At 33.7% G+C, this 18,810-nt stretch overlaps 1 protein-coding gene across 41 annotated transcripts in view; it reads left to right on the forward strand.

Moving 5' to 3' along the window:
- Positions 1–18,810, forward strand: part of RIMS2 (regulating synaptic membrane exocytosis 2) — a 449,594-nt gene that overhangs the window by 335,314 nt on the left and 95,470 nt on the right. For 10 of the 41 annotated variants that reach the window (XM_062490879.1, XM_062490936.1, XM_062490852.1 and 7 more), the window contains one exon: positions 10,211–10,243. The exons of 25 other annotated variants lie outside the window; for them this stretch is intronic. In XM_062490879.1, the coding sequence (XP_062346863.1) occupies positions 10,211–10,243 (33 nt within the window). Of the gene's footprint in view, positions 1–2,306; positions 2,397–10,201; positions 10,244–18,810 lie in introns of all 41 variants that reach the window. 6 more of the 41 variants (XM_062490837.1, XM_062490828.1, XM_062490896.1 and 3 more) reach the window with 4 other exon arrangements.

An 18,810-nucleotide genomic window follows, 5' to 3' on the forward strand; every position in this document is an offset into this window, starting at 1 on the left:
GAGTACTGCCAAACCCCGTATCCTCAATCTAAATGTTTTACTTAACTGCTGATAAAACTAAATAGCCATCTGAATTTAATGCTGATATGCTAAAATACGACTGAAGCTATAGAAAAGAGGTCATTGGAATCTTTTCTGAAAGTGTTTGCATGCTCATGCTATTACTTTTCTCAAAAATATATAGTAGCATGTCTTGCTTTTTGTAATGTTTTTCTTTTTTAGATTAATATGAGGTAAAACTATTCAAAGAATTATATTTTTATTTGTTTTTTATTTCCTCACTTGTCAATTCAATGTTATTACAAAGTGTTACTGAGAGGGTTAACTATTTTCTAGATAGAATTCTCAAAGAATTATCAAGATTTAGCAAAGCTTTTCTTTTTGATAGGAAACTTTGTTATAAGAAGTGATTTTGGTGACTAAGATAACTACAAGTTTTAGGTTCAGAACTGAAACAGGAGCTCTGAAAGGACTCTGACCTTGAGTCTGAGAGAGTCTTCTAAAATTTGCATTAAAATATCATGAAAATCACTGGGCTTCCTGATTTTCTCAGTATTTAGATTATGTGTTGTCTATTGTGAAAAATTCCTTTAGATTACTGCATGCCTACTTTTTATCTTATGCTAAGTATAATCTCCACGATTTGGCCTAAATTACAGTTAATGGTATATTTTTTTCCCTAGCAGTGACTATTCCTTAAATTCAAAGTAGATTTACTAAGATCATTGAGTTTTTTGATTTGGTAGTTAAGAAGATACTTCTGGATTCATTTGAGAAAAAGAAAGGATAAACAACATCAGTAGTTATTTTATTGTGAGCTGTGTAATTCATAGAGAAAAGGAATCACATTCTTGCTAGGAATAATCATACTAAGATTTTATTTCCATGGTTTGGTAACAGAATGTTCTGTTTGAAATTTCTCATTTGGTACTCACTGCACATGGTACTTCAAAGATGATGGAGTCTGTTTCAGCTTGCATATCTGTGGTGTCGTGAAATTACTACAATGACAATTTTACTTAAACCTACATTTACATCAGTCTCAAAAATCAAAGCAACCTTTTATAGGACAGCAGCCTGTCATGGATCAACAACAGCCACAGAGAAGAAGGCTGCAGGATGCACACAGATAACACTTTCACATGTTTACATTTTGAATCTTAGATGTCTATCAGTCTTCTTGAAAAAGGAAAACAATAAAAATAAAAAAGTCATAGGCTAAAATACTTTATGTCAATTTAGTTTGAATTGGTGAGATTAAAAATGGTTTCCATATCTATCATATTATTCTCCATCCCTGGCTATTTCTGTCCATGGGCAGTGGTTGTGAAGAACTTTGAACCTTTTGGGATCAGCAAAATAATCAGATTCATAACAGTTGAAAACAAAAATGGAGCTTAGAGTATTGAATCTGTCCTGTTAATTGTTGTAGATTTGGTTTTGCCGTGAGATTCCAAAGGGTTTAAAACTGATAATATTTATGCTAACCACCTAGTTTGTCAGATGATAAAGAATTAATGTGTAAAAAAAATATTTGACAGTCTCAAAAAGACTAACAGCTTGCAAGTCTAGTGAATATAGTTCTGTGGAACTGTGCACATGCTTCTATCTATAGCTCTTTTCCTGAGCATTTACATCACAAATGTCAATTTCAAATACAGGAATAATTGATGCAAGAGTTCTTATTGAGTATTTTAATCTGCTCAAATTAAAAACTGAATTGAAATCAAGTTCCAGATTTTGAAAATAATTATGACTTAGTATTGGCTTAAGAATTAATTATTAAAAACGGTTTTTCAACTTAAATTAGACATGCATGGTTGTTTGTTCAGGTTTTTTGTTTGTTTGTTTGCTTGCTTGCTTGTTAATTTGTTTTGTTTGGTTGGTTATATTTGTTACTTTTATCTTTGCATAGATTTTTTTTACCAAAATATTTCTAACTTCCTTTATAACTTACAGAAATACAATGATAATGTAAGAAGCTATAAGAATGTAGGACACTAAGTTTTAAAAATGGACCAAATTATTGTTTCAACAAGCCCCTGTTTTTAATACCAATTGTTAAATATTTAAGATAGCAGAATATTTGATAAGTTACACAGACACTCCCTTTTGGATAAGATGTTCTGTTCCAGAATGTTTAAGATGTTTAATAACTCTCTTCACACCATGCCTCTGAGAACTAATCTAAATTTTAATGGTAATAATAATGCATTTGTTTAGATCAAGTTGTCCCAAGTGATATTAGGTGTCTTATAATGCAAGTTGCATAGTATTTCTGATTTGTTTTTTTTGATTTACGCTAGAAGTTACATGGGAGGACCAGCAGAAAAAGGTGAATGGTACAATAACTGATGACAAACCATTGCCGAAAAAGAAACACCATTCTGAGACAGGTTTGTCAGGGTTTGGAAAACCATATGAAAGCATGAGACTCTAAAACCACATTTCATGCTTTTGTAATGCGTGTGTGCTTCATGTACCTTATTTTTTCACTTTGGTGTGAAATTTTTAGCATGTAGAGACCATCTAGATCACATAGTTCTGTTTTAGAATAGCCAAAATAGATCTGCTTTTGTAAACAGTTGTGTTAGAATGCACGTGCATTAGAAAAGAAGTGTTCTGGCACAATATTAGACATAGTTTGCTTTGTAGTTTTGAATTTTGCTATGATGTAATATATTTGTGCAAGCCTCAGGAATCCAAGTGTAATCTTTGTCGATGCTTATTTAGTTGACCAAACCAAGGTATCTACTGCATGTATGGTGAGAAAATCGTCTTCTACAGACTTGAATCAGAAACCTTTTTTCACCATCACACATGGCAGAGATAATGTTCCAGTGCAATTTTTTATACAAGCTGCAGTTCGTATGTCTGAAGTTCTCAAATCTAAAAAACCTCTTCTTTCCTCCATTCTGTACATGAATGGATTTCTTCTGAAACTAGAAACTATCATAAACTTTCTTTCACCTCAAATGTCAACTTCAATTCTTCAGCTTTGTTCCTGCAAGCACATAACAATAAAACGTAAACCTAGTAATAATAATGATGATGATAATAATAGTATTGTTCTGTCTTCATAATCAGAGAATAAATGGTCCTAATCACAATAATTTATACACTTGCAAAGGGCAAGCCCACTTTAAGGAGTAGGGAAGGTAGGGAGGAAAGGAAAGGGAAAGGGAAAAGGGATCTTTCTATTGCATGTTTCATCTTGTATTTAAGGGTAGATCCACATCCAGGTTGATCCACCTAGGTTTAGTTTTGTGTTGCAAATAACTCTGTTGGGCATATTAGTTGTCTCACTCTAGTAACAGCACTTCTCCCAGTCAGACATATTAAAGTTTACAAGGTTGGCCAGCTGTGTCACCTCCTAAATTAATACTGTAATCTTACCTACATAATAATATAATACTGATAATATCCAAGTGTTTTGCTGAAGTTCAACTATTGTACAGCTGAAAGTGCAAGACTCAGAACTGAAGAAAACCAGCAAAATCTGGCTCGACTCTAACCTAGGAATTAGGCAACCTAGATTTAAAAGTCCAGATGTGCAATTGCATTTCCTGTTGCCCAACTTTTTGATGCATCTGAAAAAGTTACAGGATAAAACAAATACTTCTCAGAAGAGTCAGGATCAGAATGTGATATGCCCTCTTTTCCAGCTGTTTTAACTATTGCATGATAGATTCAAAATACACCTACACACCTGCACTCTGCAATGGGCATCAAATGGCACATCCCAATATTCCTCAGGTGCTTTTCGAAATCTGAATCAGTCAAAAAGCCTTATGTACTTCAGTGGTAAGAGTGGAGTAATGCAGATCCCAGGACTGGCACAATCTCCTATGTGTGCACACTACTGTTCACTATAGACATCCCTATGTCATTTCAAACAATTACTTTTGAATGCAGAGTAGTCAGGACATCCAGAAGAAGGTGCCCTAAAACTGTACTCACATCTGGATGTTGAGCTGTATTACATATGTGACCACAGTGATGCAGCCTGACAGAGCCTACCTAAGGAAGCTTCAAATTCCTTGAACCTTTATGATATGGGATTTACCCTCTGCACAGGACTGCACTTTGTTTCATCTGAGAATGCTTTAAACATTCTGTCTGCACAGGAAACAGTGAAGCAATACTAATAAAACTTTGTCCCTGAATGCAGAGGGTGCAATGGGGGCAAGGAAGAATAGGGACATCTCATATTGTTGTTCCCCTGTTTTGATTGCCTTTTCAACTGTTGATGAGTATTCTGATATGACCTGATACAGAAGTTTATACTCTCTTTAAGTGCAGTTTTTCTATTAAGAATTTAACCTGACCAGTGCCATGGAAATAGCCATGGCATTATTATAGCTAAGAAAACATGTGAGAACAAATAAGCATTGATTACATGAGTAGTATGAGTGAAGAACTGAGATCTGTGAGCAAATTGTAGAGAACAGCATAAATAGATAATAAAAATAATTTCATGCCCCAGAAAAGCAACAGTAATACTCTCCCTTGTAAAGCATTAATATTGAAGAAATATGCATGACTATGGGATTAGCAAATTTTTTCGAGGACAGTTGAAGGTCATTAAATAACAAAATAGTTCTTGTGTTGCAGACTTTTCAATAGAAGATGATGATAAAATTTATCGTCCTGAATATCAGAAACCAACTTTTTATTTTTTAAGCAGTTTCTCTAAGTTCTGATGCAATTTACAGAAATAGTTTTATGCATATTTCAAATTTCAATTGTATTTATGCAAAGATTTTGAAGGATTGGAAGGGTAAAACTGCAGAATCATAGGTAAGCATAGTATAAAAATTCAAGCCATATTTTGAATTTGTGCCCTTCCTTTAGCTGATGTCAGCACTCTGTCAGAGAATACTTCGTTCTAGGACACCACTAAATCAAAAAGCATGAGAAACAGTTACTTGTTCATACTTGAGATTATTAAGTACCTGCAGCCTTCACCACTGTATCTGAGCTGTAATAGATGGCATTTGAAAGAAAATGAGTAAAAATCTGGTCCTCTAATGAGATTTCATTTGTCAGTGAAAAGAAAAGGAAAAAAACCCCAGTAAAGCAGTGAAATACTTTCACGTGGTTTTACATTTTTGTATGTGTGTGAGGCCTTAAGAGAAGAAACTGGAAAAGAAGGTTGTGTGTAGAGAATGTGTCTTGTACTGATAGATAAGGCTAGGCAGGATACTATTTTCCTTAGAAAGCCATTATTTTCATCAGTATCATAACTAGTGTCTTTTGAACTCATCAAGGTAATTAAAACAGAAAAAGCACCCTAAAAGTTTAGGATACCATGGCAGAGATACTAATTTCTGTTCCCTGTCTCACAATCCAAAGTTTTGAAAGCTGAATATGGTCTAGCAACCTGTGTCTCCATCCAGAGATGATGATGCAGAACCTGCCTTTGTGAGACAGCAAAGAAAACAGTACTGGCTTTCCCATTTTTCCTACAGAGACAGTGGATTTGATGGCAATTACCTGAAACCATCCTGTAATAGTTTCATTATCACTGGCTGTTGAAAACATTGCAGTGTCATCAAATATCCAACCTTTGCCACAGAAACTTTTGATTTCCAAGGATCAGTTGAAGAACAGAAGTGTAAGAAAGTGCTGACATATATTAATATTATTGAACAAAAGGACACAGGATAGTTAACATTGATTTATAAATCTTGAACTGGAATTAAGTAAAAATTGAGTGTCCTTGTAATTATTTTGGGGAAAAGACATATTTCTGTAATATAGAAGTAAAACAACGTTTTAGAGAAATCGTAGCAATGGTAGGTTAAAAACATCAGAAAATATAAAGGTAATGTGTGCTTACAAATGAAAAGTCTTTAGATGGGTAGATTTGCTTTCAATTTAAAGGGAATCATGCTTACTTTTATCTGTGGAACATTTAAGTCTCTCTCCTGGATAGGACTATGCCTTGATACCTACATAGACAAAGACTTTCAGAAATCTAATGTTATGTAATGAAAACTAATTGTAGCTTATCTATTATCATTAATTCAGTTGTGGTGTGAAAACAGTAGTAAAAAAAATAATTCAAATTTTTGTTTATTTTCATACAAGTTTTAGTCAGAATTAAAAGTATGAGAGATTGAAAATTGTGAAAAAGGAGATATGGTTAGAAATGGGTTGGAAAAGGCAAATTAATGATAGGACAGAGAGAGAGAGAGAGGTAGTGGTCTTCTCAGGATTCATAACATTTCCAATCCAATGTGCAGCTATAGTGCATGAATATTTTGAAGTGTTACTATTTTGTCTTTTTTCCCCCCATATAAAATTACCATGTGAACTTTATCCAGAGAAACAAAACAATAATAGCTCTCTCTGGATTATTCATTTAGTTTATCTCTTGAGTCCTATGAAAAAGTTATGCAATCTACATGCTTAATGTGAATTAGAGAGTTTATGATACTGATAATATTTACAATTTCTTCTGTTATTTTCTACCATTGTCTCTATTATCCTTGTCTTTGGATAAGATTTTTCATTTTTACTGTCTTTACCTATGGTGCTTTTTACATAGCATATATTACATAGAGTCTATATTATGTAATTGCAGAATTAAATATATTGGTTTAGTCTTTCCTGTATTTTCTTGCTGTATTTTTGAGTAAATATGTCAGCATTCATCCAGTATACAGATGTGATTTTGTGTGTATAGATTTATACTTTAAGATAAAGAGCTAGAAGAGGGAGTTAGCTCATTAAAAAAATTCAGAAGTGTGGGACAGGCTCTGTATCCAGTTGTGGCTCAATACTTTGAAAGAGCATTAAGTAATACTGATGCTATTCACATCTCAGTGTAGTAAAATAGCCTTTTAATCTAAATCCTCTCCTAATAAATATTTGTACTCTTAGCTTTTCCATCTACTCTTGTATATATATTTATATATATGTATCCTTAGCATTGCAGAGTTTGAATGGTGTCAGGGGGTATCTTTCCTGAGAGTTAAATGTAATTTATCAGTCTTCAGGTCTAATCACATCCAGATTAATGGCATATAATTATGGAACATACAGACTCTATGGAGCACTTCTGTCTTAGAGACTTCTGTGTTTTAAGATTATGCTTATTTGATTGGGCTATTGCATATTGTATTTTGTGAAGACTGTCCAGAAATGAGACTTTTCAAATCTGAACTTCTATTTGCAGTGAAAGATCTTTGGTTCTTAGGAAAAGATAAAACTGAAATTAAGAAAACTCTTGGTGGGGGGGAAGTCATTAACTTGCATCTCTCTGTCCTTTGCTGCTTTAAGGATTCTAGTTGGGTGTGTTTGCCATGTACATGTTTTTGGAACACTGAGTTCCTATATACTTCTCTTCAGCAGGTGACATTACTTATAAAGAACAGTTCTGTGTCAAAGCTTGATAAATGAGTTGGTTGTTATTTTGGGTGGGTTTCAGATTTGAAGTTTTTGTTAACGTTTTATGTATATTTATTGAGATTTTCATTTGTTTCTAAATCTGCATGTAATAGCCTTATGCATACTACTCTCATACACTGAGATGAACAATTGATGCAAATAAATGCTAGTTCCACAAAAAAGCAATAACTACAAATGAACACTGCCTATTGATGTGATGTAAATTTAACAGAATTGGTGATATTGTTTTTTTCTTGCATTTAAAAGTATTTCTATCAAAAACGTTATTTTGTAGATTCAAAGCTACAGAAACAGAGCATTTTCAAACTATTGTTTGAGATTCATGGCATGGCACCTTATCAGGAGAAAATTGATTCACATGTCATGTTGTTTTCAAATTAATCAGTCTATTAGTACTTTCTTCTTCACATCATTATTTGAAAGAAGTCGGTGCAAGACACAACTTCTACTAATTCTTTAGTATCTCCAACAATAAATACAAAAATATTATAATGCATTTATCTCAACAGATGAGGTATCAGTTGATCTGGTATCCACATCGAGATGGCAACTATTACCCTTTTTTTTCCCCTCTGTCTTCTATTAGAATTATTCTTCTAATATGTTTAATATGTAAAAACCTAAAATTGAAAAATATTTATAATTAAGGATGATTTTTGATTGCCACTTTGATATGTAAATTTTTTTTCATAACAAATACTTTGTGTGAGGACTTTAAAAACTGCTATTTTTAAAAAGTATCGGTATATGTGACTGATATGCATGCAAATAATGGTCATTTGATTCTAAAATATTCAAAGAGAGCTTCCTTGCTCTTCAGTTGTGTCTATCTGGCATTACTGGAATACCTTGCATTATCATACCAGACATATTCCAGGTTTTGAAATAATGGGATTCAATACTTTGAAAATTTATAGAGAAGGATTTATCTTTCTGCAGTGTCTGTCTCAAAGCTGCTTATTCTTATGGATATTAAAAATAATAAACCAAGGATAGTGGTGTCTTGATAGAGACTTTCTAATAACTGATTTTGCTATAGTAGCAATGCTCACTTCAGGGCTATACATATGTAATATAAAATACTTTCAGAACATTGTGAATACTTTTAGTTTTGGTGGTGCTAATATTTATTTATTTATTTATTTAGCACTTTCAGCAATTATAGCTACATTATGTTAGTATGAGTGTAATATGATACAGAGAAGTAGGTCTTCCTATTTGCTTATTTGTATTTCTTGCAAATGCCCAGATTAAAAAAAAAATATACTCCATTATTGTTTTTTAACATGCAAGGACATAGCAACCTTTGTCAAAACTGACAGCTGGTGTGCTTTCACACTACATATCTCATATACAACACTAATATGTATTCATTCTGTAAGCAAATTTAATTGCCTAAAGATGCATTCTAATTTTGTGTGTTTTAAGCTGCTTGGTTTTGCAACAATTTTGGTAAAGTCTTGGCATTTGATAGTAGATTAAAATATAATCTAACACTATAATATAAAATTGTTTAAGTATAGAAGACGATGGTTATCAGATAAAATTTAGTGTTTGTTGTCTTTAATTTTGTTTTATTGATTTATATTGCTTATTCTAATTCTGCATTTTTTTCAATGGTATCTTGATATTGACTGTAAAATGCCTATAAAATTACAGATATTTTTGTGGTGTGTAAAACTTTCTGGACTTCTTTATCTAGTATCTTCAGCATTAATAATTTATGAGCAGTGTTTTGTGACTCATTGGCAAGCTGCATGTTGAAATTTGACCAAGTTTAGAGATTTTTTTTTTTCTATTTCTGATTTTTTTTGGGAGAAAGCATTTGTTCTTCTAGCAACAGTGGTTTCACAGTTCTTTGTAATTATTATTAATTTTCAAGATTAATTCCTCACATTCTTTTGCTGCAAATAGATTTTCAGTGCATGGCACTGTCCCCCAGATGTTTTCCATGTCTAAAATGGCAGTGTGCTTTTGAATGTGAAGTGATAAAGTAAGTAATGAGACAGTTGCTTTGGCATTTAACTTGCATGCATTTGTAGTAACTTAGATTTCTGTGACATGAGACCAATGTTGGTTCCTAAAAGTATCCTGAATTGACCATTAATAGCTATACATTCTCTTTTCTCACATTCTGTATTTTGGTCTTGATAATTTTGCCTTTGGCAGAGCGTTACAATAATGCAGTCCTTTCCAGAGTGTGTTATGTGGATTCTGAAATGTCTGAGCTTGTACATATATTTGCAAAAAAAAAAATATTATTTTCTTTTTTGGGTATCTGAAGTTTGGTTCATTATAAATTACGATAATTTAACAATTGAAAAATCTAAGAATAGAAGTCCCTTGAACATTGAAATGAGTGTTCAGTACTTGAAAGAGAAAACTTATATTTGCATTCAAGTAGATATCACTCAAAATCTTGAACAGTCATGAACAAAAGTATTTATGCTAGTTAACATACCTTTTACTATCCTGCCTTTTCTTCAGCACCATTGCAAGGATTGACTTTGCTGTCAATTATAACTTCTGTTATTTCCTCAGCTCCTATACTAACTCTGTCTTTTACTATTCTTTTCTGACAACAGTAGTTTAACCACTTCTTTCTCAGCTTTCTGTTTTCTTCTAGTGTCTTTTATTTTTTAATTTTTTTCTCCACTTACTAACTCTGCTCTGCAGACTTCTCTCTAAAACAATTTTTGGCCCTTTCCCTCAGTGTCAATTTTAACCTTCTGAATACATCCTCTCACGCCCATCTCCTTTGTCTATGTCTGTACATTACACGATGTGATCACAGAAGAAGCGGAATCATCAAGGAGAACAAACTCAGGTCTGTCTCTTCTACTGCTTTTCTCTGTGTTATTTTTTTCATTTTACCTTTTCTATAGATTTTATCACAGCTCACCTCACATACTTTTCCCTCTCTTCCCCCTCAATACACTAGCAAAATATTGTCAAGGTGTAAGAATTTTAATTTAAGATGTTTATGTAATTTCTGTTACCTATAAACTATCTATTCTGTTAAAAGTGATGACAAGTAACTGATGACAATAGGCTGTACCTTAAGACTTTCAACTGATTTGATTCCTATCATATCTGTTCTTATTTCTCATCTCAAATAATCTGAAAATTAGCCTTTTAAGTTCCAGCTAACAAATGAAAACAATCTATAATTTGTTTTTATCTATGCATTTCAAAACTGCTACAAAAACTGCTACAAAGACTGTGTAGCCTCTTATATAACTAGTTATTTTTGTCTCTGGGAGGATATAGTTTAAAAACTGAATAATTTCAGTAAATTAAATTTCATGCGCTGGAATTTCAAAATTAGTTTTTTTAAATAATACCTATTTCAATTAGAAGCAGAGTTTTTAGTGAACAGAAGTTCTTTTCTCGTGCCAAAAAGTATAAATTAAAAAGTTATGATAGTATGAGAGCAAGAAGTCAGAACATTGAAGTTTTCACTTAGCTGTATTGTTTATGAGGCCTTTATTTCATATTATACATTACTTAAGATTTCTTTCATAGCAAGTTTTAGTCTGCCATTTTATTAAATTTTCCATGTACTTTATATTACTGGCAGAGAACTAACACCTATCAAGGCATCCTAGGGCTGGAAATGCAGTATTTGTTCACACTTCCCTGCTTGTTCGGTTGTGGTATGTAGAAAAACAGCAAAATTCCCCATATTTAAGTTAATTAAATTCAGCTATAAAATTTAAATTTTACAATTAATTTGTAAAAGCTTTAATTAATTTCCTGTGTCTCTGCTATTATCCCAACAAATTACACTTAGATGCCATTTAGGTTACCAGATCTGGAGAAGTTTTGGGGTACATTGACTGGTCCATTAAACTTAGGTGATATTTATAGAAACATTTTTTGTCTTTTCTATACTATGACTGGCTCCTTCAGAGCAGCTCACTTTTACCTTTTGCAATGGTCATGTCATAATTAGAGCAATAGATTATTTTTACAGAAGCTTGCAGATGTTATTTGCTGTGGTTTTCCTGTTAAACAAATCTCAAGATAGAAATTGTTAAAATTGCAGGGTAAAAAGAGTATGGATAGGGAAGACAACTGGCAGAGTTTTCTGAAACCCCTCTTTTGTAAATCACTGCTACTGGGAATTAATAAATTATTCTGTAGAAAGACTGAGTTTACTTACCTTGTAGTTATGATTCATTTTCAGTTCCTGTGCAGTGATTCTGAATCTCTTTTATTACAAAAATGAACTTAGTAGATTTCCTATCTGTTAGTAGATTTCCTATCTGTTCCTATCTTTTGTATCCCTATCTAACAGATTTACTATCTGTTCATAATAAAAGTTGTGAGCCTTTTTATTCAAAAACCTTCCTCTGAGTTACTGATTGAATCATTATATTAAATCAGGATATGGAATCAGTCCATATCTCTCCTGGTGTTGGAAGAAATTAGACCTTAAAATGGTCAGAAAAAATCATGTATTTTCATCACCTATGTTTCTTGAACATACATAAGTAGGTAATATTGTGTATTATTTTTTTTGACATTGCAATTCTGTAAAACACTATTTAGCTCACAGTGTTAAGAAAATGTATTAGGCACTAATGAATTTAATTGTTTCACACACAAATGCAAAAGCGTGATGAGCACTGCAGCTGCAGTAGTTGTTATTACTGCCCTTAAACTCAGGAGAAAATTGATATGTGTATAGTAGCATATTTTCAGATGTACATTTGAAAAAGGTCCTCTTCCATTTTTGCCTTAATAACAAAATAGGTTACATGTTTCACTACAAGTCCCTTAAAGCCCAGCTAAAAAGCAAAGATGACATTTCAAAGGCACACTTTAGAACAAAGTGTTTTCTCATTGTTTTAGAATATGCTTTAAGTGTGAATCTAGGATTATCACTTTATAGGTTTTCTTAGGAAATGGTTTTCACATGGTTTATTTATCATGGTTTATTTTCCATGCTGCTAAACATTCATGTATTCCAGAAGATTAGCTATTGATTTCAGGTGTTATTAGACCAAGAAGACTTGTGAAAACTAAATATTTCAGTATGTTACAATTGTATTGATAGAAAACTGTTGCAATTTTCTCTCTCTGAATATTATAATCTGTAATTGGAAAAAATAAAATTCTATGTCTTGAAAAACATATAATTTTTTATTGAAAAGTTATATGAAAGTGTGTGAAAAGCTTTTGCTGTATATTTCAAGCACAAAAGCAAGCTCAGAAACATAAGAAACAAAAGTATTTTAATACAAATTTTGTTATCTGAGAGCAGTGGAGCTTGACAGCACCCTTAATGATTAAACCCTGTTTTTCTTGGGTGAAGGAGGAGCTTTGCAATACAGGGTTTTCACAAACCTGCTTTGAGATGAACGGTTTTCATATTTTTCAGATTAATTTGTTTCACAGGTTTAGATACTGTGAAAACTGCTGAGGAGATGTGTCCTGTTCACATCCCCATGTATTCACACAGAATACTTCCATTCAGGAGAAGTGGAAGTGAGCCCTTGTCTGCACAAAAGCCTTAGTGAGAAGCAGACACCTTTATTCTCATCTGTAAGATGGGCCAGACCAACCATTATCATTGTGCCAAAAATTACTGGCAACTGCACGTAGTACTTACTGTGTTCTTCAAACACATGAAATTCAGAGAACATTCTTCAGAATTCCAAAAAATAATCTAGCTGACTCAAGTAACTGCCCAAAAAATGATCATCAGAACATTGGAAAGGCAGATCCATGCCAATGCAAGGGACATTCAGAGCACATACAGCAGAAACAGTGCTGGGTAATTAATTCTAGATTGATTCCAGGATGAGAAGGGGTGATGGCATAGTGATGCCCAGGCATTCTAAAGTTTTTAAGGTGGATGGAAGTTAAAAGTTAGGGGGGTCTGTTCCATTTCTAAAGGGCTGTGAAAGGCAGGGAAATAGATATTGAAGTCCTTTTTGAAACCTCTGGCATAAAACTGTCATGTTAAGATGATTGATTAGAGTTTTTATTAAATTTCAGAGTGAAATTCAAATAGACAAGGGCTTTAAAATACCATTTTTTTTTCTGTGCTTTATTATGAAGTTTCTTTGTAATGACATGATTGATAGAAATGAAGCCTACAAATCTAACAAACCCTACTGAGGATGAGTGACCAAATTGAAAGAGCTCACAGACCTGGATGACAGAGGGACAAACAGTGAAAGGGTGTAGCAAATTTACTGTAGGAGAAAACAAGGACACAAAAAATGGTACAGTTCAGAGTGTTTAAGAAAACAACTGCAGTAGAGGACAAAGTTTTTTAATTCATTCCTTTCTTACAGAATGATGAGAGATTTTTCAAGTCTTCCAAGACTGATTCTACTGTGATATACTTACACTTTATAAACAGAGCATGACACCCTTCTGCTTTTGACTTGTTATTACAGTCAGTATTCTGTGACAGACTTTCCTTTAAAAAGCAGTGTGATGCCTTGTTCTGTTTCCATTTTCCTTACATTAAAAAAAACATTTCTTGGTAAAATTCATAACACTTTAGCACAAATATGATTAAATTACGTGTGCATCTGTGAGCACTTCTGTTATATTTAGTTTGACATGTTTGTTTAAAATTTGATGTTTTAGACTGTGAAAGAGACCTTTAAAACATCACAATCTGTATTTGGTCAGCAAAACCCAAAGGGTAAATCTCAAATTCAGTTTTATTTTGTAAACTCTGAATTCAGTCTATAGGTACTTAGCATAGTAATAGATGGTTGGGAGATAGATCCTGGATGGTTGGGAGGCTCTTTGCCCTTATTTTTATTTTGTTTAGAATTAATTCTAGAAACCAAAGACTTCCAAAGTAGTCATCTGTACTAAGTCACAAAAATAAAGACTCATGATCAGTCTGCTGAAGCTAAAATAGTAAAACCATCAGATTATATAATTTAAAATGACAGCGTAATTTTTCAAAATGTTTGGTAGTTTAATTTGTATCTATTCTGAGTTCTAAATGCAGGTGATGATTCTGTGTTCTTTGGTTAAACCTTTGACCATCTTTCTAGTTATTCAAATGCTAATGAAGATGTCTCGAATTCTTGGATGGCTGAAGAATGTCTGTTAATACCTGTTAGCTTTTCTGAAAGCAGAGACATGATTACTATCAAATGTTTATGCCTATGATTGGAAGTGGCTGTATCAGAATGTGAAATTTTCTGTGGTTATTCTGTGGAGTGTACCAGGGACCTCTGAGAAGCATGTTTGGCAAACAGGATGTTGGAAAGCTTCATAATAAGACTGTGCTGAGGTTTTCTTGAAAACGATGCAGAGTTTATTGTGTGGCTGATCTGAATGGATTTTTATGAGTACAGAATATAAGGGCCTACTGATCACTCAAATATTTTTCTTTTATACTTTCAAAATCCTATTTCATGTCATTTATATAGGGAGGATGTGCCAGAATCCTTGGGAGAAGCAAAATGGGATGTTTTAGCTAATATTTGACTTACTACTTTTTTCTTCCATGCTTTTTCCACATAGGCCTCAGTATTTTATGAAAGCCATCAATGTGTGTGTACACCTTTGTATGAGGCAGCGCAGAAAACCATCGCCAGCTACCCTACAAAAATCACCTTGGAAAAGGATCTGGGCAGCATTAAAAAGGGGCTTGCCATAGTCCTAATCATCACTTTAATAAATATGCAAAATAGACCTTTCCAGCTTGCTTCAAAAGATCTTTGTCCTTTACCATCTGTACTGATCTATACCTAATGATGGAGACCTTAGCTGACCCTGTCAATTTATAAACCCAGGATTGTAGAGATTCTTTAACTTCCCTGTTTAGATCACCACACCATTTTATTCAGTTCTTTTACTAAATAGTGCCATGTATTCTGCAAGTAATCCAAAGAAACATTGTTAACATGTTTTTAGCATTGTGACAAAATTTTATTTAACTGATGAGAAATGTCCCCTGGGATTTGGTCTTTCTTTAGTGAATCAAGCTTGAAACCAAGAGGAAAAAAAAAAAGGCTGTCAAGCAATCCTCAAATAGAAAACAGGAATGTGAAGCCATGTTCCCTGCTAGGAAGTTGGCTGGCTACAATAATCTTCTTTTGAGCACACCCTTTTAAGGACAATAATTGACACTTCACTCACATTTAAACAGTAATATTAAGTATCAAGAATATGTAAGTAATATTCAGTTGAAGAACACTTCAACAACCATTAATTATTTTTATTTTTCATTCAGACTTTGATGTGCATCACAAACTTGGAAAGAACTTGTTTGTTGCAACAGTACCTTTTCTATATTTGCCACAAATTGGCCATAAGGGCCTGGAGTGATGTTCAGTTACCATTTATATCACAGCATCTGAGACTTTGCTAGACCTGTAGCAGTTTTGCAATTATATTTTTCACACTGTTAAAAGCCAGAATCACAAAATGTAGAGCTAATTCCTTAGAGGTAGAATTGGAATTGGATAGCTCAGCAAACAGGAGGAAATGTAATCCTTTGAGTGCAAGACCTTTAACTGGCAAGTTTTGATGTTCAAAGCAAATACTTCCACATTTTACGTTTTACTTTTGGAGACAATCTTCTTTCCTTTGTCTGATTTGATAATAGTTTATAAAGATGGTTCAGAGGCTTGAGTACAAGCCACACAAGGAATGACTGAGGTGATTTGGTCTGTTCAGCCTGGAGGTGACTGAGAGGAGACCTCACTGCAGTTACAGCTTCTTGTGAGGGGAAAAGGAGGGGCAGGCACTGATCCCTGCTCTGGGACAGGACCTGAGGCAAAGGCCTGAAGTTGTGTCAGGGGAGGTTGAGGTTGGATATCAGAAAAAGGTTCTTCACCCAGGAGGTGGCTGGACAGAGGAACAGACTCCCAAGGGGTGACAGCACCAAGATGTTTAAACAATGCTCTCAGGCACATGGTGCGACTCTTGGGGCTGTCCTGTAAAGGGCCAGGAGTTGGACCTAATGATCCTTATGGGTCCCTTGCAGCTCAGAATATTCTGTCATTGTGTGATGTTGCTTCAGGGATTTTTTTTTCCAGAATAAAACTGATTTTCCTATATTCTCATGAATAGCATTTCAAGAGAAATCTCTAGTAAGAAATTCAGCTAGCATTTTTGAAAATACTTATCCAAAGTTAGGCTACTACATGTATATTCAGTTTTAAAAATAAAAGTTACTTACTAATTTGTACTACCTTGGGAAATCAGACTCAATTTTCAATAAAGTACATAAGTAGAGAAGCTAATTTATCCACTGTATAAATAGAATTCCTGGTCATATTGCTGATATTAAGTGTCTGCAAATATGAAAAATAGAACAATAAAACCTTTTATGTCATTGTCCTATGTTATGCCTAAACTCAGAAACAAACAAGGAATTCCATATCTGTCTCTTGCAGTGCCATGCGTATCCTCCAGTATTGGAAGCTGCAATTTTTCTTTTGATTCAAAGCAGAGAAGTCAAGATTTATTTTAGGCCTCTGTTCAGTTTATGTAAATCTCCTTCACCTGGATCTTAGGTGAGAGAGAAGGGAAAGGTCAAGATAGAACCAGGATCTAACCTTAAGTTTGGAACTGTGAGAGAAGGGGGAAGCCCTGGGAAGAAGACTATAAAGCCCATCACCTCCCAGTGGTAACCTTAAGGCTGCAGAGACAGACTGCCCCTTATCTTCACGTGGAAGCCACCAAGTTTGAGCAATTGTTCAGTGCTGCCATCAGTAATTTTTGAGCAGTTCTTCAATACTGCCATCGGTATCCATGACTAGGGAGAAATCTGCTACCCTGCTTCTTCTGTGTAACTGTTCTTCTATTCTGTCGTGTACAGAGATGGACATGTTCTGTTCCAAGGAACTTGGACTCCCTGCTACATGAGACTTCTTGGTGTGATGTGGGTGAAGTCTGATGGGGCCCTGGCACCTCCAGCTACCCACCAAAAGAGCAAAGGTCATTGAATTTGGGCATTTCCAGGAAAATCAAGGCCATTTTAGATCAGTTTCAGTTCTTGACAAGTCTGCTCTTGAATGTAGCTCTTCTTAAGAATTCTTTTCTATTTATTTTATCTTCCAGATCCATTTTAGAATATTAGGTATCTCTCAGATATATTAGGACCAGTTTGAAAGAACAGGAAGTAAGACCACGGGAGCATGACTGTGTCTACTATTAAATAAAATGTCAGTGGTCATTATAACAGCAATGTCTACTGTGATGGGAGAAGATTTTGAGAGAGAATATTTCAGCATTTCAATCTCTTTATGTCTATAGTTAATCTCTATATTTCATCAATATACTTAAGTATATCTGTCTTCTGATTAAGCAGAAAACATACAGTTATTTTCTGTAATGTGCAGAAATGTCTCCTTCATGAAAGCATTGATTTATATTCTCCAAAGTACATAGCTCTGAAAAAAAAATTAGTTCTTGAATTGAGATCATTACACCACAGGACACAATATATACTTTTCATTTCATAAACCAAGGTTAAATCAAGTAATGTAGAAAAATACTGACTAATGTGGTGATACTGGTCATATATAAAAAAATTCAGATCAAGATTTTTTTAGTAATGACTGGTAACTTTGTCATCTCATATTTTTCAGTTTGAGACATTTAAAAATAGTCTTACAGTGATTTATGGGTTTTCAGCAGTTCAAGACATTAAGGTTCCTTAGAGTTTTATTGCTTTGCTATAACAAAAGCATTGATTATTTTAGTATCAACATCCTGAACCTACTCTGAATTCTTTTAGAGGTGATGACTAGGCCAGTAGCTGCAGTGAAGATCTTTGCTGCTGCAAAGTTAATATTGTGTTACTTGGTAAAGGGATAATACCGATTTTGTTCAGTTCTACTGCCTCCACACAAGTGAGATCTTTCTCAATTCAATCTTTTGTCCTTTCTAGTACTTCTTTAGACAGGTCTTCACAATACATCTGAAACCTCAGTTGGAAGAGTAGATCCACTGTGTTGAGCATTCTACTAAAAATCTAAAAATCTAGATATAAAGAATATATCTATTATAGAGATTTGTCACAGCACTTCAATTGCACTTTTAGAATTCAAGAATCTAATACAATTTTGTGTTTGCTAATACTATGATATTAATTTCTACAATGCCATTTGGAAATATTTTTCTATGTACTTTTTATACCTAGAACAAGAATGAGTGGAAGTTGGACAGGTTTCAAGCAACTTCATTTTGACAACGTATTTATTTAAAGATTTGTGTTTGAAAGACATCCAGACATAAGGATGAATGGACTTCTAGGCTTCTTTAAAATTAGTTACCCTATATAGTATAAGATTTCTGTATTAAGATAATATTCAAGCAAAGTAAAGATTTCTTTTCACTATGCATGTGGGCCAACTTAGAAATGTCGTTATTCTCTCTGAGCTCAAGCTCAAGGGTGTT

Source organism: Cinclus cinclus, chromosome 1 (genome assembly GCF_963662255.1).
Source record: "Cinclus cinclus chromosome 1, bCinCin1.1, whole genome shotgun sequence".
NCBI classification, from domain to species: domain Eukaryota; kingdom Metazoa; phylum Chordata; class Aves; order Passeriformes; family Cinclidae; genus Cinclus; species Cinclus cinclus.